We start from the raw sequence: 26,293 nt of genomic DNA, 5'->3' as shown, positions 1-26,293 counted from the left end.
GAGATAAGAGAGTCCTCCCCTGCATATCAGGCAATATAATTGCGCAGCCAAATTAAGGGAGTATAACAACTTCTAATCTAAGTTTGAAGTTGGCCCTGCTTTGCATGGAAGATTCAACCAGATGACCTCTAGAGATCCCTTCCAACTTAAATTACTCTATGATTCTAACAAAAAAAGGATTTTTTCAAGAGAAACTGCAAATCTGTTCTCCCAGCTCTGAAGTCACCAGGGAAATTACTGGGACTTCCAGCGCAGGTCAAAGATGAGTAAAGATCACACTCTTCCCATCTGTGGACTTTGCAAAGCACATCAGTAATTAATATACCAGTGAGTTTACTATTTCTGGCATTAGTGAAATCATATTCACCTCTGCGTGCTCTAAATTTGCCCCTAAATTACACATAGAAATGCCCACCCTATAAACGGCATATAGAAATGAAATAAAAATTCACAACTGGCTGGATGCCCCCTGCAGACCTGGACCTGTGCTGACTTTATGGTCACTGCCATCTTAACAGTACTTGCTCTTGCTTAACCCAGGGAGGTGAAGGCTGGATTGAGCCCTATCCCTGGTTGACTGCTCTCCCTACAGTGGATGAATGAAGAGGGGTTATTGTATGTACAGCAGGTGCCAGGCACATTCTGCGGCACTTTTATTTCTTCTTCTTGAGGAATTCACAGACGAAGTAGATGGTGACTTGGCACTCGGAGTCGTTCCACTCTCCTGTGCTGAGCATTTCCACACAGTCCTCGCGGCCAGCTGGGTCGTGAGGCTCCCCTTCCTTCCAGTTACTGTAGTTCTGCAGTGGGCTGTTGTCTGCATACAGAAACTGTCCTTCTTTTTCCATGTCGTTCAGCCCAATGAAGGCTCGGAAGAAGCCGCTGTTGGAGATGTAGTCAGCAATCAAGGTGTTGGTTGCCTCATCTTTAGGCATGGCCAGTGTTCCTCCTCTGTTCCTGCAGTGGATCAAGGCTTCTCTGTAATTCTTCTCTTCTTTCACGATGTAATAGAATTTCTCGTCTGTCTCCCTGATACCTGCTATAACTTTAAAGGGGGGGAAAAAATTGCTTAATGGCATGCCAACAGATATTGAAGGTGCTTCTGTTCCAATATGACAATGAGATGATTTTTAGATTAGAATTAATAAAAGGGAGGCAGGAAGAGTATTCCCACCACTGAATTTGTGATGGACGATGAGGACATGATCAGAGACTGATGCTACTAATGGGACTGACAAGCACCTTGCACATGTTAGGACAAGAATTATTCAGTCCTGATTGGCATGTGTCTCCTGTGACACTTAAGTTTTACTTCACAGATATCTAGTACTAATCACATTAAGACATGCTAAATGGTCAAACAGCAATGTAACTCTGGATCACCCCTGTTGCTTTGCATGTTTTTGAATACAGATTATGAAAGAGCGCTCTGTGATAGAAACAGGGGGGTATAGGTAGCTTTTCAGGCCCTTTCCATGCAGAGGAAAATCAATGTGACTGCTAAAATAAGACATTTTAAATACAGCCTGATATTCAGAGCTGCTGTAGCCCCTAAGTGGATTGGCTAGGAAGAAAACTGTGGCTGCTCAGCAGCTTTAAAAGGCAAACTTCTCAACCAGTGTATATCCTAGTGAATTAAACAGTGCCAAGGAGCATGCCTGGGCAGCTGGAAGTTGATTGTCCCTGCTGATGGATTGCTGGAATGGTCCTGAGCAGAGCTTTGGCCTGGGGCAACTAACACTCTCCCAAACAATTCAGGAGTTACCCCAGGCACAGTTTAGGAGTTAGTAGAGGGATACTCCTGATAATATGGCATTCAGTTTTGTAGGATTTAATAATATAGATGAGTGCTGTTCTGTGCTGGTTGCCCACAGTGCCAGAGAACAGTCTGAAACACATTTAATTTACTGATACAGACCTAGTCCTAGAAGCAGTGGTGGAGCCTTCTCAAAATCTCTGCTATGCCAGGAAATGCTCTTCTCTCCTTTCAGTGGGGGCAGTTTGCACTGTCCACCTGACAGTGCTGCCTGCAAACGTGCCTTCTTAAAACCCAGGTTTTTGAGTGTTGGTCCCTTATTACAAGAAAATGATGCTTGCACTGAGGGAAGCACTAGGAGTACCGTGTCTGCAGCCTTTGTGTGCAACAGAAAGATGAAGAGGTTCCTATTGCTTTTCCTGCCTCTGGAGCAGATTGGCACAAACTTTTTCCTTTCATTGCCTGAGTGGCCGCTGAGCCTGAGCAGACTGACAGTGCAGAGGCAGTTAGCGAGCCGTGCCTTGTGCCCTTCATGATTCTTTCTGTTGTGCTGTTGATAATTTCTGTATTGCTTTTGCTTTTAGTCATCTGTTGCTTATATCCTTACAGCTGTAAAACTGTCTCTTTTTCTGCATATTTTCAGAGAGCCTCACACAGTGGGTCCCTCTCTCTGGGTCATCTATGGATGCTGCCATAGAGCAGCAATGGTAGAAGAATAGCAATGATAAATATTATAGGAGCCAAATAAATCACATCAAATACATAAGGGTCCTTACCATTCTTTACAAACTTGATGGATGTGTTAAGACGAGCAACATTGATATTCAGTTGTCCAACAACTCTGCGGTATCTTCCACAGTCACAGACCGTGCCTGATGCAATACAAAGGATAGAGGATATATCTGTTTAGAAGCATTTGTGTGTGTGCGTGGAGGGTCGTCTGTAGCCCACTTCCAAGCCTTCTGAAGGGTTGGCCTTCACTTGTGGAGAGCCAGTCTCACCCTATCCCACTGGCCATACTTCTGTTCATCAAAGCGCTTAATATTTTGGCTCTGTACACTCCCTTGCTAACTGGCTTAAGAATCCCTACTTTTAAAAACACGGATAGAAGAGTTTGCATCTTCTTTCCACCCATCCCAGTGTGGGATTTACACATTCTCTGCCCCTCTCATTATTGATTCCATCTAGCTGCAGAGTTGTGGCTTGTCATGGTGATCACTACAGCGTTACATCTGAATGCCAAAGGTCTACCTTTGTATTTGTAAACAGCACAGGTTCCCTGGCCTTCTAATAGAAACAACATCATCCATGAAATGGGGAACTGCTGCTTTCTCAGTGAAGGAGTTTTGTGAGTATGCATAGAGGTGGGATTGGCAAAACTTTGGTAGAAAGACTATGTTAGTGAATTGCTGCATGCAGCTGTGGTACAGCAGTAATAGTCGATACCAACTCAAATAATCAATAACTTTCAAGCACTGAAGTGTCAGTTATATTTTTGTTGGTAAACTGAAATTTGGCTTGGTATAGGTTTTGTTTGTTCCTCTGTTATTCTCAGGAAGAAAATAAGTTGCTGATAGTTCCCCATTAAGGACCAAACTGGCACTGTATATGAAATGTCTTAAAAATGAACACAGCTATACATTCAAGGTGGGAAAACATTCAAGCTTATTAGGACTGAGAAGAACTTCTGGGTCATCAGATCCAAATTCTCCTCCTGTAAGCAAATGCATTGCATTCCTTTGACAACAGATTATGCTCTATCTAAAATCACTTATTTTTTCATCCCCATGCTCCTATTAGGAAACTCTTAAGGGACTTCATTCCTTTGGTATTCAGAAACTTTCTTCTAGTTTCCAGTATAAATGTACTGCTAGCCTGTCTATGCGTTGGTTTTTATAATACCAAACATTGCCCATTAATGTACGTAACTCTTCTCCATATTTTGTGTATGTTAGTGTATTTGTAGGCATCAGTCATGTCCCTACCCAAGCCTTCATTTTGCTAAACAAAACTTCTTCAGTCTTGTCCTGTTCATTTCATCTATCCTCAAATTTTTCCATGGGCCTCAAAATGTTATGAAACTCCAGACAAACCAACCCTGAAATCAAAGACCCAGCAGACTTGACCATTCTGCAGAGAAGGATGCATAGCATACCTGCTTTTCCCTTTTTTCCAGAAACCCCCGATAAGCCTTTGGCTCCTTTGTCACCTGAACAAAGAGGAAAACATATTCTCAGATCTCAGACAGTGCACATGTCAGGAGAGTGTGTTTGGAAAACCTCTTTAATAATATATTAACGGTATGCTTCTGATAGGAAGCCCTGATGTACTGTACTGGCAGATGTGCCAAGTCAAACAAACCATGATTAATTCTGGTGTATGGAAATAAGGAGAACCCTTTAATAGCTAACTCACTGATAACACAGGCATCTTGTGTGCTGCTGGTTCCTGGTACCACTTACTTTAAATATAAACTGCAAAATGATCCTGAGAGGCTGAAAGCACTCAAGAAATCTGTGAGAGGTGAGACCTGGGTTCTCTTGTTGCCTTGCACGACAGAGCCCTTCCCTGGGTTCAGTAGGTCCATGATGGGATGAGGCACTAGATGAGGCTGATGTGCACTAAGCCACTGAATTAATGTGTGCCACAGATGACGTGTGCGGGCAGCACTTAGCCCCTGCATGAAATGAGGTCAGTAAGGAGCAGTCTTTCATTTCCTATACAGTTCATGGAAATGTGATTTATTTTCATCCAACTGCTTTCCTCTTCTTCTGTAAATCATAAAAATGATAGAAATATTTTTCCAAATGTTGTGCTACTATATCAGTGGAGGTGACTAGCTTTTTAAAAAATCTCAGCTGTAATTTGCATCAGGAACAGCTGGACTTTACCTGAAATTCATGTCAGCTCCTCTTTTATGAATTAAAACCTTCAGAGGTCAAAAAATACTAATGCTTGCTGTGCCTTGTTGATATGTGCTTGTTTTGATGTGCTTTTTCCTTTCTATGGTTGTGGTTTTTTGAAGAAATTAGGAGTTGGCTGTCATTTTAATTAGCATTGCTTGACACTGCACACTTACAAGCTGAAGTTTCAGTGTTGCTTTATTAAGAACTTGAATGTTTAATGGTAGATTTAAACAGTGACTTAGTGACCTTTGCTTCTGCAAATAAAGAATGAGAAAAAACTAGAAGGGGACAATAAATTGTACATTCAGGTTGAGAGAGAGCTTGATTTAAAGGCTCAGAGCATTGGTATACTTACAGGTAAAGATAAGCAATTTGTGGGATTCTTAAATTCTAGTCTCTTTTGGTAATTGAAGGCATCTCAGGAGATAACTATCTGTGTTTTCAGTTGTCTAGGTACTTCTGAAAATTAGTCCCTCAGGCCAAATTCTTTTGTTCTTTTCTGATACTGAGGCTGGCTAGAGGCCATCAAAGGCTTATTAAAAACACTGGCTTGAGAAGCTCCCCAGAGAGATTGTTCCACCCACTCACCCGTGTGCCTGGGTTGATGCGCTGGTTAAAGACCACAGAGTTCCCATGGGGATGGTGGAGTCTCTAGTCAGCTTTCAAGGCAGGTCTTCTTGTGGCAGAAGTAATATTTCTTCTAAAGTTCTTTAGGAATACCAGAAAGGAATGTCTGAGCCTCTTCTCAGACAGCTAGAGTATAATTTCATGAAATTATTGTCCAGGTAGACTTGGAGTCTACCTTGATGCAAGTAGTTGTCGTCCCTGGTTACGTGGGTGCTTTCTTAAAACTCCTAAAATCCTTTCCTTACCGAGCTGTCCCGTGTATTGCTTGCTCACGTGTCCCACAGCAGTGCAGGTGACAAGGTGTGGCATCCTGAGCAGCAGCAGAATATCAACGTAGGCCTTCAGCGTCCAAAGCAGAGGCACAAATTTGGTTTTCTCTTTTAGAGCGTTCAGAGGATTTACTTCACAAGGGCCGGATTTCTCCCTTCCTCTTTTACCATCAGAGAGGATTGATGTCTTAACTCATAAAGCAAATTATTTTAGCCAAGTAAGTTGGATATATTGCACGTGGGAAATAAAACAAGAATATCTCAGTTAGCTCTCATCACCAATCTTTATGCACAACTTTATTTGGAGAGCATTGGTCACAGCCATTATTTGATATTACTCCATACCTGGAACTCTCACAAAACACATATTTACCTTGAGGGAAAAAACAAGAAAATTCCCAGACCAGAGCTTACCCTTTCCACCAATTGGACCAATTTTCCCAAGCATTCCCTGGTCACCAACATCCCCCACAGGTCCTTTGTTTCCTAAGCGAAGAAATAAAGAGGAAAAGAGTATGGATGGTTTCTGTCATTTCTTTCCCAAGGCACTATTTAGGTCTCTACTGCTGCTATTTTTCCTGAGCGTGGCCAGTCCACGTGTGTGGCAAAGTTGAAATGAGTGAAGCCCCGAGGATGGCTGGAGGAGGACAGCGCAGATCTCTGCCACCGTAGGATACAACAGTAGGACATTGCAAGGCCCATTAGTAGAAGTGCCTGTTCAAATGCCCAGAAACGTCTTTTTTTCTTACAGAAAATACAGACTAAAACTGCTAATGGGTATTCAACTATTGATTTTCACTTCACAGCCAAACCAGGCCAACAGCAGGTTTTATTTGGGGTTTCTTTTTCTCCACCCCAGACAAAAGCATTTCCTTCTTCCTTGAGGTAAAGTCCTCGCAGCTTTGCTGGGAATCCTTCCCAAAGCAGAACTGCAAATAGGGAGCTACTAGTTTTGCTGGATGTGCTTTCCCAGTCTTCAGAGCACCAAAATAATGGATGCCTTTTTAATTGATTAATAGTTTCAGTTCTAAAGTATCTGGCTAATGATGAGAGCCCAATTTAGGGAATCTCAGTTTGCACACTGAATTTAACCTCACTAAGATGCTTTGTAAATGGTTGGTTACCTGATTCCCTTGTATCTTACCTGATCTTCTTTTTAAGATAAGAAGCAAAGTCATATGAATGCATTTAAAAATGGAAAAGTTTTTTTTATTGTAACAATAATAACAGGGTGATTTTAAAGTTTCTATAAAAGTAAAAACTTTCGTGATTAGTCTTAAACCACTGTCAAGGAAGAAAGACCATGGATATGCATTATCATTAAACTCTAATGAAAAATTAAGCTTTTGAATTAGAGTATGCAAACAAGGCTGACACCATCACATCTGGTGCCTCCGAATGCTCTGCCTCGCTCACACTGTGGATATGGGATATGTTTAATAGAGCCGAGTCCTGAGACATCTGCGACTCCTTGTTCTCGGCTCAGATGCTGTTTGATCAGAGGAACTTTGTGTATGACTCCGTTTGCTTTTCTGCAAGATAGGGACAAATGAGACCGAATTTTGTTGAGCATCCTCATGTATTACTAGGAAATAACTCTCAAAATTCAGTTTCAACTAAAGGATCATTTCAGTAAGAGAACAATAATCTTTCTGGTTATACATATGATCTGGGTAATGATTATACATATGATCTGGGTCTTCTGGATTGCACTCATGACAGCCACTTGGAAGAGCAGCAGTAAATGTACTGGTTTATTACATGACTCTTTAAATTTGTTGCCATATATAGCTATCTTATGTATCGGTAGGAATTGCACCAAGCTCTCTGAGTATTGTTTGGTTCACTGATTAATGTTTGACAGGATTGTGAAATCCACTGGTGCAACAGGAATGAAAAGCATTAAACATCATTGATCATAGGCACCAGTACAGTTGTGTATAATGATATTCATATACCAGAAATAGCCAACAAACATAAATACCTTTTGGTCCTTTTGGTCCAACCTTTCCTTGTTTGCCCACTTCTCCTCTATCTCCTTTTTCACCTTCATCCCCTTCCAAAAAAACAGAAAATAAAGCATCATGGTACATTTCTCTCAGTGCAGTAAATGCAACTATACATCCTCAGAAAATAAAGTTCACAGGTTTTTTTTCTACTACTTTCTTTTTATTTCACATTGAAGGCACGGTAGCCATGGGATAAATTTCCAGAGAAGAGCTGATGAATATGACCGTCATTAGGAAAAGCTAAAAACTTTCCCTTTTGAGGAAAAAAATTCCAACATGAGAATTATACAACACCAATTTCTAGTCCTACTCTTTAAGCCCTATTAGCTATAAAGCAGATAAACAAGCCAATCTTTCTCTGTTGGGAAACCTGTACACACACGGAAGAACTCCCAGGGGAGGCAATAGGAATTTATTAATTGTTCCTGGTGACTGTTTGTAGTGACTCTGTGTTGAAGGTATGTAGATGCTTTTGGAATGGGAGGAATGTAAATATGTTGAAACAGATCTTAACATAGCCCTTAGCACTTAGTATGGCAGAAGTCTTCCTTCGGTTTTTGACAGGTGACATTTATATGTTGATGTAAGAAACGTGTTTTGCAATAACTCCTATGCTTTATTTTGAAAATGTCATACACAGAGTATCTGTAAGAGGTAAAATCATTGCATTTACTACAGTAGAGCAGAGATTTCTCCAAATGAGCTCAAGACCCTATTACACAGGTTCCTGTATAGTACTGTGTAAGTACTCTTACTATTGTGAGAGACAGTCTCTCACTGAGCAGCTTACAGTCTAAAGGAGCAAGAGAGCAGTTAGTAGGAAAGAAATGTTATCTCCTTCCTTAGGTAGCATACAATTTCGCTTCACATTATGCAGGAAATTGGAGGCACAACTGGAGCTGATTTTCTTATCTTCTACTTCTTAGTTTTGAGCCAAATCCCAAGAACATCTTTCCTCTTTTTTTTTTGTACAAATGCTGAGGGGGGACAACCCCTGCACCCCTTTGCACCAAACAACCAGCACTGAATACAGACAGCCTTCCAAAGCTTCTCGCCCTGTTCCTTACCCTTGTCTGCAATAAGCCTTGCTGAGCGGTGGGAAGAAGTGCCACAGTCTCTTGGCCAAGCCAGGGTCTCACGTTTGAGTGGCAGCCAGTTGTGTCTATGCCTGCAGCCCAGAAGAGGAGAAGAGGCTGCAGTTCAGCATACGGAGTACCCAAGGGAGGGAAGTCTGTCTGGATGTCAGCAAAAGAGAAGTGAGGACAGAACAGCACTATGTGACAAGACCAATAACCTGTCTTGCTGAGGGTGGTGCCTCCAGCCCTGGCAGAAGGTGTTCAGGGAACTGGGTGTGCTGAGGGTGACCATGACCCAGGCAGCCACTTCCAGCCTCCCATGAGCAGTGGTTTAAAGGGCTTGCCTGAGCCAAGCACTGCATCCAGACCACTCGTGAACAGCCACTAGTGATTCTTCCTTGCACAGATTAGTCCTGTGCCTCTTAAGCCCATTTATATTTTTGGCTGCTATAATATCCTGTGGCAAAGAGGTCAATGATTTAAATATATGCTGAGGGAGAAAGTAGCTTCCCATGGTTGCTTTCAGACTGATTGTTTCATTGGATCTCATTCTTATTTTCTGAAAAATACTGCCCGTTCATTCCTGATTTACCTTCTCCTACTTCTGTAGCCATAGGTAGCATATCGTGGGCTGTTCTATGGGGTGATGACAGATGAGAAGTGGTGCATATTAATTCCAGCATATAAAATGCAGTATTAGCTGTTTGGTTCCTTTCCATGTCAGTTACATGGACTGGGCTGAGTCTGTCCCTGTATGCCAAAACCAACTTCAGTGTTGGGACTCTCTTGTAGAGAGCAGACTCACCCTGTTGGTCAGGATGCCCTTTGGGGGGGATGGTCAGTGGTCCAAGGAAGATAAAGGGCTGAACTTCAGTCCATGTTGGAGGGAGGAAGCATTTGCTAGAGGGATGGACAAGGAGGAAACGTAACGTGGTGAGTGTGCTGGCTCACTCGGGCGCTTTGTTTTTAACACCAGCTGCTACAGGATAAAGTAGGAAGGGAAAAGGCTATAAGCAGTCAGCAACAGAAATTTTAAACATCTCTATTTTCACTGATTCTTAAAAATGCTGGAAAAGTCAGTGTATATTTCCAGAAGCCAAGCTCCTTAAGTATCCAGCTGAAGCTGTGGATCTGAGCTTGGAGCTGATGGAAGGATGCCTGCTTCTGTGTTCTTGTCTACTGATCATCAAACAGCAGAGCCAGAGAATGTACAGTTTAATTTTGCTGTTGACCTCAGTGCTAACAACATTTACAACAGGGAAACCAAGAAATTGTCCTTTCCAAACCCATCTATGAGACCCTTGAGAAAAGTGTAAAAGTCACTTCTTAGTAGTTCAGAAATTCAGAAAAGATTCCCAGAGGCTGACAAAGGGCTTGTGAAATGAAATTCCAGGAGAAGGTTAAGAGCTGATCTGATCACGGTCTGCAAACCCGTACAGGGGAGAAATGTGTGATAACAGAAAGGAAGCAGGGTGTGATTAAAAGGCTGGAAAAGCTGGATGAGTCCTGACTAGAAATGCAACATGGGGATATTTAACAATGGACTGCACTCTCCAGCAGGGGAGGGAGACATAGGAGGCTTTTCATGTCCAGGCTTTCCCTGTGCAATGAATTCCTTTGTGTAAGATATGCTTTAACTCTGGGTCTGGTGTAGAAACTGCTGAGGGAGTTTCTTTGGCCTGTGTCGCGCAGGAGAGCAAGCCAGGGTCCTGCTGACCTTCCAAACCAGAGCTTGTCACCCTGGCAGTCCTCATCACCTCTTTCAGGCCAACTAGTTACATTCCCTGTGGCTTGCAGACTGCTCTATTGGGTTAAAGGCTCTAGAGAGACTGTTGTTTGCTGCAGAAGGAAGACCTCTGTGCAAGAAGGATGGGGTTTTTTTGGTAAGAAACATTGCTTACACAGTTAATCTTAGAAATAGAGCCCAGGAAAGAAAGTCAATATACCAGTGGAGAAGCTGTGATTACTTTCTGAAGGTGTTTTATTCCAATCTCAGTTTCAACATTTGGAGCCACTAAAAGCTGCGATGTTTTTTTCTGAGAGACTTTGTAGGAAGCTTTTCCCACATGGGGCTGCTGGAGATGAAGCTAGGTTGCCCTGTATGGGCCATCAGACTGAGAGCTGACAGATGAAAGGGATAGAAGGCGTGGGAAAGTTTGTTCTGGAGATTTTGAGAGATTAGGGAACATCTCAACTTTTATTGCTAACACCTTGTGTAGTCCCAATTTTTGCTCAAGCCCTCTAAAAGCCTAAGGGAGAGGGAAGTAAGGTCTATCACATGTTTCATCTTGGCGTAAAGCAGCCTACCACACTCTGCCTTAGTTTCCTTACGTAGGAAAATTGGAAGAATAACAATTTGCCTGTCTGTAAAGGAGGGAAATCCTGCTTTGCTCCCCATATTGCATCTGAGAATGGGTAGGCCATTACAAAGCAAGGGTAGAAGCAAACAGTATTAATTAGTGGTACGACCTCATTGTTAATTTAAGACTGGATTAAGCTCAGTGCTTCATAATATGGTGTTATAATTATAAATGTATTGTGTCCCTCTTTAGCTGTTGTGTGCAGTGATCTCAAGTTTTGGCAAGCAACATGAACTATTGGGTTATGCTTCCCCCTTGTGGTCTCGCTATGATTTGCAACCAGGTAGGAGGGATTGTGAGAGGTTGGTTGACTTTGTTTTGGGCAGGGATTGAGTTGGCTTTGTCTCTCATTTATAGTAAGTATCTCTCCCTTTCCTCTGGGACTTCATGTGGGCAGGCCATCCCACTGTATTAGCCACTTTTTTGTAATCTGCTAGAAAAAAATATCTAAATCCTGCCAGTACTCTAGACTGGGTTTTTGAATCTTGTACTACTGTGCTCTGTGCAACATGAATTTTCTTACAGAAAAAAAACCCCTCTGATCCTTGACCTCATATGCTTGTAGTCTATACCTGGAGGTTAACCTCTCCTTTGTGTTGCTTTACACTTGGGGAAGTGTCATGTTGAGTTTTATTCTAATTAGCGGATTGTCACCTTAAAACTATGGTTGCAAGGATGTCAGATAATGCACTGCACTGGCATTTGAAGCATGGGTGAAGCACTTGGAGCCAGCAGCTGAAGCAAGACCATTTCTCAACCTTGTTAGTATTCCCTTAAGCTGATTCACTGCTTCTGTGTCACAGATCTAAAATACCAGACTATTTAAGTGAACACATGGAACAATAAATTACTAGACTCTAACTGCTTGGGACTGTGCGAGACAGAAGGAAAGCAGAAGCCATAAGCAGTAAATTACTTTTGCAGCCATTAGAAAATTTTAATTGTAATTGACAGGGAACCCCAGTCCTTCCTTCTCCTATAAACAAGCTCAGGAAAATGCTGAAGGTCTAATAATCAGCAGGATTTTTAAGCAGTTGAAAGGGGCTCTGCCTTTTTAGGGGTTTCACTGAATAACACAGTTTTGAGAGGTTGCATTTGGTAAGAATTTAATTAGCAAGAATTTACCTACCTTCAAGTGACTTAGATTTCCCTGCTGAATCTTTTGTAGGCAATTTATCTGGTTTGTATTCACGAATGGAGGAAGTTTTCAGGTTAAATTGTTCACGTATGTTTAGTGACTCTCCAAGTCTGGTCATCAAGGGCTGACTCTGGTTCTTGGAGAAGTCAGGGTGTAATCCCTGGGGATTACGGAGCCCACACTTACCTACAGAGGCAGCCCTGCATCAGGGTGAGAGGATGTCTTCAGGATGCCTAAAGGCTAAAGCTGGGATGAGACTCCTAGCTGGGCTTATGCACGTGTTTCTCTGGGAGCACGCAGCGTCCAGCCTTTTCACTCGGAGCTCTGCTGAGAGACTCCCTGGGTCCACACAGGGTTTTGCTGAGACACTTCACCAGGTGTGCTGGCAAGTCATGGCCTCAGGTCAGCCCCAATTCCTGTCTCCTGACCAAAAATACTGCAGAAATGTTAATGCTCTCTAAGCTTCTCTTTTGCAGTGAATCAATTAAATTGTTTCATCTGAAGCAATAGAAGGGCAAAGACCCTTCCCAACAGACAGTACGGGTGGGACTGTCCCAAGTTTAGCTCCCTATACTCTGTACTTTACCAGTACCCCTGTGGATTTAACATACACCACAGTCCCATATACCTTCCTCCACACTCCAGGTCATACCCACCCTTTCAAATGATAGAAACACCACTTACGCTGGGCTACAACACAGTTGTCCTCCTACATCAGATACTCTGAATTGAAAAAAGCCCACCACCAGCCAAAAAGTCCTTGAGAAGCCCTGGGGGCATGACTGATTTGCTGTGAGGGGGGGAAGGATAGTTAATCTTCATTAGTATGCACAGAGATGCTTTGCACTGCTCGCCTTGGATGCATTTAGCATTCTTAGGCATAGCCAATGTCCCACCACAAAGGCTTTGTACGGAATCTGTTATGCGGTTTTACCCTTTGATCATGCACGACACAGTTCTGCTGAGCTCCATGTCTCATGCTCTTAGTTCCACCTGAGGTGGCGTAGGGAGCCTCCCCACCTCCACAGACAGTGTGAAGAGTACAGGTGATTCTGCCTGTCCTGGGTTTTAAACTAAAGGGATAAGGACACGTGCATAATTCTGAAGCTTTGAGACTCCTCCAGCAGCAACTGAATGCCTTGCCCTCCTGGAAGAGCCTTGGAGATAGTCACAGGATTAGCTCTGCAGCGTAAGGACACTGAGTGCCCCTGAGCGTGGTGAACCTTTGCAGCACTTGCGCATGCACAGTCCCTATTGAGAGGTTTTGCCACCAGAGGGAGTCGCAGACTCCAAGAAATAAGCAAATACAGCCCAGTTTATCTTTCTAGCGTGTGAGCACGTCACAACTACGTCAATGGAAAGCCTCAAGATTTCCTCTAATTTCACTTTCAGTGTCTTTTAGATCCTTAGCAAATTTCCCGTAGCAGTGGGGATTCTTGCTTTCAAGCTATATATGGCTAGTGAGGACAGGATTTCTTGACATCATCTGCCTACCTGACACGATGTCCTCTTCCCTGTCCTTCCTCTTCCCTTCAGCCCCCAGCGCCTACCCGCACACCTCCTTCCCCTCTGCCCGATGTTGAGCACTCTTCTGACCCTGTGTTGAAGGAATTCAACTCACTAAACAGAGGAATATCAATAAGGCAAATAATACACGTTTTTAGTAAGTGAGCTGAATCAGCTCAGTGAAAAGTCTGATGAGGAAACAGCTGAGCCAGTACAAGGTGAAGGTAGGACGACATGGTCAGAGTAGGAGATGAAAAAGATGTTGGGCCTCCCCTTTTGGCAAAAAACCTGACAGACTGCAGCTGTAGTGTGCAACTGCACCCATAGCCACTCTCCCAGGTGTCCTGCAGGAACACAAAGGACTCCACAGTTTGTACTGTGAGAAAGAAAACATTTTGCTCACAACTTCTTGGACACGTTGTCTTTTTTCACCCAGCTCCATATTACGCAACAGGGACCCAGTCACCTTCCCTGGTGAAATGGAAAGAATCTTCAAGAATAAACTGGATTCTCTCCTCACTTTTCCACTTCCCACTTACAAACGTCCATTGACTTCAGTCGAAATACCCTCTTCTATTGCACTGCATGAGCCAGACCCAAGCCTTCAGCAGGCTCAATGAAGCTCTGCTGACTTGTATTATTTGAAAGTGTGGGCCTTTGTGCATGACTGGGACATACTTTTTTTTTTAATAACACAGAAGTAATTTAAATTATTCTCGATTCTCTTTTCACTTGGTCTGCCGAATTTAATTTTCCCAGCCTGTTCCTCTGCCATTCTGACATGATCTCAGAGACCCATGGATTGAGGTGGCTTCTGTGAGGAATCAGATGGACATTGGTAAGAAATACAGACCCAATATCTTTTGAATTTTTGTATCTTAAGTCCCCACATACATGGTTTGTAGCTCAGGGTGATAAACTTCAGAAACTTAACGTACCCTAAAATGAAGAAGTCTAAAAGACATGAAAAATAGAATTATGTGTTGAAATTAAAGGGCTCTTCAGATAAAATGTGAGGCGCTAAGAGGGAAGTTTGGTTACAGGTTTGAACAGCCTATAGGATGTGGTAAGGCATTTTATATTTTCAGAAAGAAATGTGGGTAGCAGCATATCTGGTTTCTGAGAGGGTTTGAGATTTTCCAGGAGTGGAATTGCGTAAGCACAATGAAAGCTGAGAGATGGACAGCTATACTGGAGACCACAGTAAATGCTATTTTGAAGCGCCAGCCAATGTCATAGAGTTTATAAGCATCATTTGTCAGAAATAATAATAAGGAAATGCTTTACAGCTAAATTGCTATGGGAAAATCCCTATATTCTTCAGATTTCATCTCATTCCAGTTTCTCAACCTGGATCTGATTCAAGACCTTTGAAGTTCCTGTGTCTGGATTTCAAAGGAAATGAGCTGAGACCTGGGACAGATAGCAAGATCTAGAGCCAGTCTTCCAAAACACTGAGCTTCCACGAATCCACATGAAATCAGCTTCTGCAGAGCCAGCCCCCGCCCCAGTCGTCTTCTCCCCATGCTTATGCTTTTAATGGGAGTTTAGGAGTCAAAGTTTTGGGCCCTCTGCTTACTTCTGCCCTCATGTTTTTGCTTATTGATTTACTCAGACCAGGTCAGATCCCATCTCATCTGTGTCAACAGCCCACTTAAAACTTCCTTTGCAGGTTAGACAAAACTGAGCTTGCAGTCTCCAGGTGAAAACAGGCTAGAAGAAAGGACAGAGCTGGGACACCGGTCGAAGGCAAAGCCCAGGGGAGCAGAGCCTGGTGTTCCTGTTGCTGCCACGGCATGGACCAACAACTGGTCCTTTTGCTCTCACCGCACTAGCAGCTGCCTCCCCACAGACCCAGTTCCTCCCTCAGCAGCAGCAACAGCCAGCCTGCTTCCAGGCTTGGAAGGGTGGAAAGTAGACGACAGGGCCATGACTAATTTTGCTAGGCCAAGCACTTGGCTGCTCTGGGAAATTCGTTGTTTTGTTTATACTTGATCTGATTCTGTTTGGACGCAAGAAGTCGATGGAGTACAGAACTTGGCCTTTACTGCCCTAGTTACTCAGCTGTGGTTCAGCGTTACCTAATGTAAGTTTTCAGAGGTTCTGTGCCAAAGCAGTCCAGCTAAGACCAAGTTGTTCCTAAACAACTCTGGTCAAACACCAAAAATCACTAGTTACAAATACTGAAAATCTGTTTTGATCCAAAGCCCATACTTTTTTCTTTTTTGGTTTCCTAGGGTATTTCAATAAGGGTCCTAGAAAATGCCTCACACGTTTCTATTTTTAACTGCTATATAAGCCAGCTTGCTGTGTACCTTAAAACCATTTTCAGGAAGGCAGAACAAGACAGCCCTTGCACTAGGACTATGTTCATTAAAAAGAATCCACTCTTTTTGAGAAGAGACATGAGCATTGCCTAGAAAAGGAAACTGGGAGAGGAGTGCCAGCTTTTACTTTTCTCTTATTCTTTTTTTCCCTTTTTCTGGAGTGCCTATTTAGAAAATTTCTTTGCATAATTCTTTACAAACAGACTTCAACTTCCATTTGCTTGCACCAGCGATGGAAAAGCAGCAGATAGATGGAGGGGATTGCAAGGCGCCTGGTTTGCATCACGCAGAACCACCAGAGGTCAGACTTAAACTCCTATTTGTTTCTAATGCTGAGCAGTTTAATTCAGACTGACTTCTATCATTGCAACAGAAAGTGCAAAAGGCTTACAGGACATTTACTGCATTCCTTCCGTTCCTGGGAGGCGGCATCTTTCCAGAGTATTTTCTAGCTCTTTGTGTTATACACAAAGGCCTCTGGTTTTGCCTCATGCTTTTTGGGAGCTGGTGGGACTGTCCCAACTGGTTTGAAGACTTTCCTGATAATCAGCCTGGAATTACCCTTTCTTTTCATCCCATCACTCGTATCATACTTCTCTTGTGACATCTCATGTATGAGCATAACAAAGAGTATATTTTTGAGGGGGAAGAATTTGGCTTGCACAAATTAACTTGGACAAGTTACACGTGGCTTGTACAAGAAGTGGACAATTTTCACAACACTAATGACCCTTTTTGAACAGGTGATTTTCAGGGCAAGCATGCGGAGAGGTCGGGTGCTTGCTCCTGTAGCAACTGTGAATGCCTAGATAATGAAATGAGTAATGCAGCGTCCAACAGTGCAAGAAATAAAGGGTTATAAGTTCTGAGCCTCTCCAGACAACCTCACTTCTTCCTCAGCTTTCTCCTCTCCGTTGTGCTGTGTGATGGGAACAGCAGTATTGCTGCTGCATAGCAGCAGGGACCATCCCACTTGTAGCCCACAGACTGGATCTAGCCTACAAGACAATTTGTGCCTTGCACTGGGATAGGTGAGGTGGGACAGTGCAGGAAGACTTACAGCTATTGAATACCTTTTCATTCCTTGCACTTCTAGGTGCTTTGGCCCATTAGACACTCCCATGTTCATATGGAAGGAGGAAGTTGCCACAACAGGAATCTGACCTGTGGTGGTAGAAAAAGCTGGCCAACATACTGTGCCGTCTTGTGGGAGCACTACTGTGTTCGACTGTAGCCGAAGATGCTGAGCAGATGGGGGTGAGGAGGTGAAACTTGTGCAGGGTGGGTTAAAACCCATTTTTGGGAGAATGGCAGACAAAGGGGCACAATGGATGTAGTACAGAGAGTAAAACTTGCAGCAACAAAAGTCAAAGGCTTGTCCATTGTCAGGGTTAAAGTTTGAGCAGCAAAGTGTTGCCTGTGGCTGTGGTATGGTCTTAGGCTGGGGATCATGTGCTCTGAGTCCATGTGCATAAGATGGACAGAGGAAAACTGGCAGCAGGGCAGACTTTCTTCTGCCATATTAGGTCAGCATGCTTCATCCTTGACTACAAGGGATGCCTGAGGAGTAACAGGGTAGTTCACACACCCAGCCTGCTCAGTATTTAATTGCCCAGCTGACTGGCAGTCAAAACAGCCAGTACTATTGAGAGCCACTTGTGACTGTCCTGGATGAGCTCAGATCTGGTAGGAACTGAAATTAGTCTATGGGATCATACCACAAAGACTGCAAAATGTGTTTGATAACCTGCAATGGATGTGATCCAGTAATTTGGAGGTAATTTACTCTATATTCCTTTTACCAATCATGGATCTTGGGCATGGTAATCTAATTTTAAAGTAGTAGTGAGGACCGTGCCAATATATTGTTTGGCTCCTCTTGTGTCTTGGTGTCAGCCAGGAGGCAGTAGGACTGGTAATGACTAAATCCTGACTTTCTCAGTATCACGCTTGCAAAGAACCATAATATCTAACCTTTAAATGCTCCCTATACAAGCTAGACCACAGAAACCAGCTGGAGTCCCAGCTACTCTCACGTTGTTACCAGACCACCTCATTAGCCTTCTGACTTGTTAAACACAATTCTGTCAAATTTTGTTCTCCAGCCTGCCATTATTCAGATATTAACTAAACAAACTCCCACTAGCTCCCTTGGGGATCATTACATCTCTCTGCATTTATGCTGTGGCAGCAAAAGTTTAAGCTTGGATTGTAATCATAAAGAAATTAACTTGCTGATTAAAAATGGTCCTTTAAGCAACGTGCATTTGAATAATCCATCATAAAAACAAATGAGTTTGTAGCAGTGCTTTTGACCTTATAATCTTTTTTAAAATTTATATCAGTTGCATTTTTTTCTCTCAGTCTGTAGCCTATAGAAGAATACAATGAATTGCTAAAAAGAAAGCAATAGTTCGAACTGTAATAGCCATGGTGTGGAATATATATTTTAGATCTGTCACCGCAAGATAGATTTGTACGTCATGGACCTAATTTTTGTCTGAGATACCCTCCAGGCAATTCCATTGACATTAGTTGTGTTACACAAAAAGTAAGTTAGTATAGAAAATTTGGTTTCAGATATTCGCAAAGCGTTTTGAAGATAAAAGAACTGCACATGCCAGAGCTGATCTAGTTCTTGTTGAAATCTGTAGTCAAAGTCCTGCTTAATTCAACAGGAGCTGCTGAATCAGGTCTGATGAATGCAGCAGAGCTGTGTTTACAAGTAAGCATTTGGAAATAATGACAGTTCAGTCATTTTAAATATTGCATATCTCTCCCTACCTATAGGTGCAAAGTGAACCATTAACAGTTCACAATAGGTGCCTACTTTTAGACAAAGTCACTCAATTTATGGCTGCTAGCTGTACTGGTTGTGTGATGAATACAACAAGTAAAAGAAGATTTATGTGGTTGGAGAAAGATGCAAAAGGACACCTCTAACTTATATGAGACTATGTGGCACTGTTCCTGAAACTAAAGAAAAGCAAATTCAAATCTCCTTGCTTCATCACTTCCCTCCATCACAATTCCACTTTTCTAGATGCTTGTACAGTCCGCAATAACTCACATCTTTCATCCCCAGCCCATGCCACGAGCCCTCCATGTCTCTATTTTTAAAAATCAGCCTTTATCAGTACTGGTCTCAGCATTAGCAACCTGATATTCCTCACCTTTTGGTCCAGGTAAAATTGTGTGTGTCGAGCAGACATCTGTTGTAGGTCGATTGTCAACATCAAAACCAAAAATCTGAACTTGGAAGATAAAAAACACTACTAGGGTCCCGTATTTCCTTAGCTGTTGTTCTTTCTTGCTGCTCATCCTTACAGCTTCTCAGGAAATGCCTTTCGTTGTTACAGTCTTAACAAATGCAGCTGATTCAAAAATAAATGCTCCACTAACTGAAGCAGTGCAAAGATTGGGAGCTACATGCAAGAACAGCTAAATAAAGTGAAGAAAGGAGTTTGACGATGCTGTAGTTATTTCTGTCCTGCACATTATCCAGGATATTTATTTAACACTGACAGCTGTTTATTCCAATTTATCTCTTATCTGTGAGATGTTTAGCTGCTTTTGCCATGGAAAATTTCTTCAATGTATGGGGATATCTCTTTTGTCTTTTTTTTTCCTTTTGGCACTGACTCTTCATGCCCAGCTTTTCACTTACTCAAGAGACAAAAGGCTTTGGTATTGTATGCAAGTGAGTACTAATTGGTTATACGATACTTGTGGCTAGTTTTGTGCTGGAAGAGTAATGCAGACTCCATGTAACATATAGAGAGACTTTTCCACAAAAGCTTTCCTCCAAGGAGACTGTTAGTGACAATGGACAAGCTGCCAGTCTGCTGTGGGTGGAAGTCACTGGTGCTATTTCACACCTTTTGGGTGCCATGTACCCATAGCCCCCAGAGTAGCAAATGAAAAATTGATGTTACCAATGGGTGTTTGAGCCAGAAACCCACAAATGACGGTTTTATGCTTACAGATTGCTCCACAATGGTTGCTCCAAGCCCAGGTTATTTTGGTAGACAGTACAGAAGGACAGACTTCAGGATTGAAGCCACAGAGTAGGATGAGCTTGAATGACTGCAGTACCTCCTTCCATACCACCTTTCTCCTCTACTTGTTAACTGGGAGAGACCATACAGCAGGACAGTACTACAGCATAGGTCCCAGCAGAACGTCACCTTTGGGTTGTCCAGGAAGCTGCTGCTGGTTCAAATCCACATGAGGTAGCTGTCAGATTTTCAGTTGGGTGTTGGGACTTTGAAACCAGGTGTAGGAGGCCTCCTGGATGGGGGAACAGATGGCAAAACCGCTATATATCCTCTTGGATGGAGCTGTGACAGATATCTGTCCATGTGCAATCCCTTCCTAGAAAAAAACTAGCTTTCTTTTAGGGAGAACACTGTAACCAGGGACAGCAGACTGTTTGAGGTAGCCTGGCAGCAAAGAAAGGGGAGATGAGTGTTTGTAATCTTTCCAGGAATTTCGTTAGCTTCTGGTTTCTTACACAACGAAGACGACAGCTACTCAAAAAGCTGAACTATACTTTTAAACTGCCTAGTGTGTGAGAGCGCATGTTTGCTTTCCATTCTAGGCAAAAAATGTATTTCCTAGGATAATACCTTTTGAGATGCTTTCCTTGTAATTTAAGAGAGTGTTAGTTCCTTAGCCCTACAATGTTTTAGGCTTTTCGTAGACAGAAAAAGTAGTAACACTGATGTAAAACTGAATACCTTTTCTTAAAGGCTGAAGGAAGGCTTTGATGTCAAGCTTTCATGCAGGATGAAATGTTGGCCAAAGTCCCAAGAGGGGTCAAGACACTCCTCTCCATCTTTCTTTCTATCCTGGTCACAGACTGTACCACTTTTCAAAACACTTTTCTTTTTTGTTAAACTGTATGCACTACTTTTCAGAAATAAATAGTGGTCTCTGTCCTAAAGAATGTCGTCTAACTAACACCCTCAAATGTGGCCTTAATAACAGATATACCACAGCTACAGAGGGAGGAAAGAGAAAGCCGGGATTATAGATGGATAGAGTTGTACCAGGAATAAAGTTGTTCCTCTGTGATTTGCGTTGGGCACTGTGCCTCTGACTTGTACACTGTAAATCTGTTTTATTTATCTTTTTCTTCTCTTCACTTTCCATTTTGTGAGCAGAAGGTCAATGTAAGAGCAAGAATAGAGAGCGTAGGAGTGGGAAGCTAGCATACTTAGCTTTGGAGGAGGCATTTTGGGAAATGTTGCCAAACTGACGTGAATGATGCTATCTGTTCCACAGAACTGAGAGACTTACAGTGACTTCTTTGTTATTTATCAGGGATAAAGAGGGGTAAGTGTGAGTGAGAGAGGAAACCATTTGTTTAACCAGTTCAGTCACTGACCAGGACTAAGCAGGGAACATTTTTCTGATACTACAATTACTCTGATAATTTTCAAATGTTCTCATTCCACATTAGAAAAGGAATCAAGACCCTACTTTTTCTTTTCCTCCATGAAAGTCACAATACGCCTAAACACACTGTGAGAAATGAAGCTTAATATATCCAAGAGCTTGGTAATGAAGGCACTTAACTTAAAATGTAGGAGATCCAGATTTAAATTCTTTCTCTGCCTAATTCAAACCAGTGTTTGCACTAGAGCCTTAAGGTTATATTGCATTATTACAAGGCTGTTTGCTAATCAGTTATGTCTTCCTGTATGTTGGACCAGAAATCCTGTCCTGGAGCTAGGAAACATGCTTTAACAGGCAATCCATCAAAACTGATATACTAGCACGAAAAGCTTGGGTTTTGGCAAATTGGTATTTATCAAACCAGTTTCATTGAAAAATCATTGAAACAGCTTCATTGGTGATGGAGATTTAATGAGGCACATTGCCTATTGTGCATATTAATTCTTTTTGAATCAGGCTTAGAGAAATATCTGTAGGCAAGAGAGAAAAACAAACTAAGCAGTGTTGTCCAGACATAAAAGACATAAAGCAAACATTTCCTAGGGCATTACAAGGAAACCCTGAGAAGACACAAAAGAAAATCCTGAACGATTCTGTTGCTTTGAGTTGAGCAGTAGTCAGGTAACCTCTGTGTAGTTCATTTCCTCCTTGGAGTCCAAGTACTTGTTTGGTAATTTGTATTACCTTCACTTGCTTATTCTTCAGATATTAGTAGTTAAATGTCAATAGACTATAAGGAGTATAGACAACATCCTGAAATAGTGCTCATCAAAAGGTGGCCAGATCTACAGCCAAGTTTAATAATTCGTAGAGTCCCAGATCCTGTGGTTGGACTCCAGGCTAATACCTCCTGCCTGTTACCATGGGCTGATTCAGCCACAAGTGCTGGGAGTCCACTGACATCTTTTCTAACCCAAATTTAGTATTAAGGAGAACTTTCCTCGTCTGTTCCTTACTATACTGAATAAACCTGGGGGCATCTGAAATAAAAGAAAAAAAAGGTACAATATTTCTCTGCTTTGGGATCCTAGGTGGTTTCAGTTCTCCTGGTGTCAGAGGTCATGACGATTTGGAGTGTTTCAGCCTGTCGTACTGGATACATCAATTATGGTGGCAAAACTTAGAGACAATGGAAGAGGAGAAGCAGTAACGTGGTTTACCAAGTGTAGGGAGGAAAGTAATCCTAGGGCTATTTTGTAAAACATCATTTTTGGTTTTGACACCACTCAATGACTACTCGAGCCTGTAAAAACAGTCTTCACCAGTAAGATACAAACAATGACTAGACCTTGATATGCCTGCCAATAACTGTCAAAAAGAACCAAACTAAGGACAAAATTCTCCAAAATGTCCTTGCTTCTATGTTCAGTAAACAGAGCTTGTAGGACTCTAATGATTTTAGGTAGTTCTTGTTGGATATTTGAGTGGTTTAATCAGCCTCAGCAGTGTAGAAATATATGTTCCCCTATCAACTATGATCTCCTTGGTTTCCTGCTAGTGAGTTTGACTCTCTTGTTGAGTTGGATACCTTGAGGGATGGGCGTGAGCGTTCCCTGGTCTGACAGAGGGATGGCGCTCTAGGAGAGCCTTAGGTCTGCTTTAGAGCTTACAACCCCTTCTTGGGATACTCCTACCTCTCCTTTCCCACTCCTATCCCCCTCAGCTTTTAGCCCTTAAACAGAAAGGTGAGCCAGATTCCATCTGGAAGTGCCTGCTGCGAGGCAGGAGGGATTTGGAGACAGCTGGTACTCAGGGAGCAGAACGGCTGGTCAGCACCGAAATCTCACAAGGAGCTTGGGTTGCAGACCACAGATTCAGAGAGCTGCTGAACACTTTATGAGGTGCAGTACTGAACCCTGTACCTTGTTTTTTAAACAAACCTCAATTGTGTGTAACTTCTGCTCACTCAGGTAGCACTGCATTACAACTTTGCATTTCTAACTTTTGCACTTTGCAAGAATTTACTGGCTTACAGTGAATGTGTTATAAGCACTTTTATTGTGAGCACACATGGAGAATACTTCTCTGACAGTTAGCCTGCAGGCTTTCAATTCTACTGAAGATGCCTTTGACTTTACTCATATGGCATCAGCCTTCCTGAGAGGCCTGAGACAGACACTTGTGGCTATTGTATTCCATGCAAGCAGTTGAAGAAGCTGTCCAAAAAAGTAAGGCATTGACATATGCATTTATAGATGTGATAGAAAGTGAAATACTCAGTGTGGTTTGTAACTGTGTTTATCTAAGTGCAGCCTCTTCCTGTGTCAGAACAGATTTTTGCAAACAAGAAGGCAATGATTCAGTTCCAGGGGAAGACTGACAAAACAAACCCCGGCTTCTGCTGACCTGATGCAGTGCTGAACAGTGTCCTACCCTGGGAAAATATTTCCTGCTTCATTTTCATAAATATTTATGTAATTCCTTCTGGGAAACATGTCTTCTTCAGAAAACTGAACATGCTGCTCCCTGACACAAATTTAACTGTTTGTTTACACATGAGAGATTATGGGCATGTACCCAACCTCGGATTTTTACATTCTTATCTCAGGCATTTCTGTCTTTTAGAGTTCTCCTTCACTCTCCTCCTAGAGATCGCATCATGTCTTGAGCCATGGAGATTAGTTCTGGCTCTGGAATTTGAACATCCCCAATGCTCTTTGGACAGTTGTTATTCTGGGCTGCAGAAATAGGGACCAAAGGTAATGCTCTGCCTGGAATCACACTTCTGTCCTGCCCAGTTATGCCCTTCCCATTCTGGTTTGAGGCTTCTCTCTTAAAAAAAAAAAAAAAATCATGTAAGCAATTAAACAGAGGATTGCATGGCTAATGAAAGTATTTATATTTAGAAGCAGACCTAAACACACTGCTGTGAACTGAAATAGAACTGGCGTGCAGTCTTTTGAGTTTGCTTTCTAAGTTTATAGTAGGGATTAGCGGCAAAGTTGTGCACAAGTTGCCCCAAGAGAACAGGTATACTCCCCACCACAACAAAACAAAAAAGGTTGATCCTATTCTCTTTAACATTTTTTAAGATAACGGAAAAGTCACTGACCTTGAAGTACAGACTGACAGAGCCTTGTATGAAGCCTTGTATTAGTGCAAAGCTGAGCTTTGCTTGCCAACACACTCACAACGCTTCCATGAAGTGGTGAACTGTGTGGGGTCCTCCGGAGAAAGCTGTGTGATGGGTGGAAGACATAGTCAGAAGAGATGGCAGATGCTAAGCTTGTGCCCAGGATAAAACATGCAAATGAGTAAGTGGTACCTAGGTGATATGCTGACCTGTGGATTTTATATCAAACCTGTTTATTGTGCAGAGCAATCACAAAACTTCAAAGCACAAGCTTTGTCAGTCCTCAGTCTCTGTCAGATCTTAGTCTCCTGGTCCTAGCATTCAGCTGTGGTGCCTTGCGTTACCCATTTGACCTTCTTGTTGAACAAGCGTATTTATAGATTATATAGATTTATAATTATTTAGTTTCTCTTTTTTTCTTCTTTTTCAGTTCAAACTCTGCTGCACACTTTCCAAACAGAGACGGAGCCAAACAGCTTTTAGCACTTTCTTCAGCACTTTGCAAAAGAAACCCCAGCAAACCAGGAGGCAGCTACCTACCCTGGAAGATTTATGAGCTCATCCAGTAAAAAGGGAAGGCAAGGGTGCAAGGAAGAGGAGAGAGAAAGAAACACAGTGAACAAGGAACGGTCCACAGGAAACCAGAGAAAGCTTGAAGACCTCCCTCCTAGCCCATAAGTATGTGATATGTGCATAGTCTAAAACAGGCATTCCAGACTTTTTTTTTTTTTGCTGTGTTGTTGAACACCATCAGTGGTGACAGTGGCTGCTCACTGCTTCAAAGAGGCTGACTTGCCACTCTCAGAGCTCCTGGCCTCGGTCACTGCCTGAACCCTGCTATCAAATGTGTCTCAAGGTATCTGCCCTGCTCAGTGAACTCTGTCTTACCTCCTGATTTGCTTCCCTGGTGTTTGGGGACACAGGGTGTTGTGTAATGTGTATCGTAACGTTGGTTTCGTGTCTGCGTGGGTGTCTTTCTGGCAAGAAAAAGAAAGTTTTGAACCTCATTCTCCCACCTTCCTAGTTACTGTCTACCAGACTGTTTGCTAGTGAAGGAGAGGGAGGGTGATGGTGGTGGCATATTTTCTGCTTGACAGCCTAACAAAACCAGAGGAAAAAAACCCCTTCACTCAGTCCATACTCAGAAAGCTGTTTGTTTTGGTGGGTTTTAACCTGCTAATGAATTAGACTTTTTACAACTTCAAGTTTTGTGTGATGAAGAAAGATAAAAAAATGAAGGTATTTTTCTGCTCAATTGTGATTATTGCTAGTACCTTTGGAGCTTTTGACCTGTGATTTGGAAACTGGAAGGCTGGATTCCAGTCCTCACTTCATATGCATGTCTTTGAATTGTGGATACTTGCTTAGGTATACAATGTGGTGTCATTGTGGCTGGGTTTTAGATTATCAGTAGTTTAACATACAAAGTACAGCACTAGCACAGGCTGGATAAAAGGACTGCTGTGACTTCTACCGTTTGGAGTAATTCACATCACTTGGAACTACTGCTGAGCCACCCCTGGCAAGGAAAAAGTTGAGCTACTGGGCTTATAGAATATTTCTGAATAGTAATTATTTCGCCATTGATGGGAACTGTTGGGAACCACTGAGTTTTCAGCATTTTCCCCCAAGACAGGATTCCTCCAAACTTCAAGTTTTTGTTTGTCTCATCCCCACATAGGAAGTGACACCTGCTTGGGTGCTTTGCTTTTTAATCTACCTGCTTTCTGGCTGCAGCAATATAAGTATAGATATAGAAGAAAGACTCGTAAATCAGCACAGTATT

The 26,293-nt window shown here is 42.4% G+C and overlaps 1 protein-coding gene across 1 annotated transcript; it reads right to left on the bottom strand.

Moving 5' to 3' along the window:
• Positions 1–653: 653 nt before the first annotated feature.
• On the bottom strand, positions 654–19,595 carry COLEC10 (collectin sub-family member 10 (C-type lectin)). The gene is made up of 6 exons (XM_009575915.1): positions 19,148–19,595; positions 7,543–7,614; positions 5,973–6,044; positions 3,912–3,965; positions 2,533–2,628; positions 654–1,045 (listed from the first exon to the last, which is right to left on the bottom strand). Exons 1-6 carry the CDS (start codon positions 19,293–19,295, stop codon positions 654–656), a joined length of 834 nt encoding a protein of 277 aa, XP_009574210.1. The 5' UTR covers positions 19,296–19,595.
• Positions 19,596–26,293: the final 6,698 nt, after the last annotated feature.

Source organism: Fulmarus glacialis, unplaced genomic scaffold (assembly GCF_000690835.1).
Source record: "Fulmarus glacialis isolate BGI_N327 unplaced genomic scaffold, ASM69083v1 scaffold41624, whole genome shotgun sequence".
Lineage (NCBI taxonomy): Eukaryota > Metazoa > Chordata > Aves > Procellariiformes > Procellariidae > Fulmarus > Fulmarus glacialis.
Note: the sequence above shows the minus strand (reverse complement) of the source record. Positions and strands in the feature narration are given on the sequence as shown.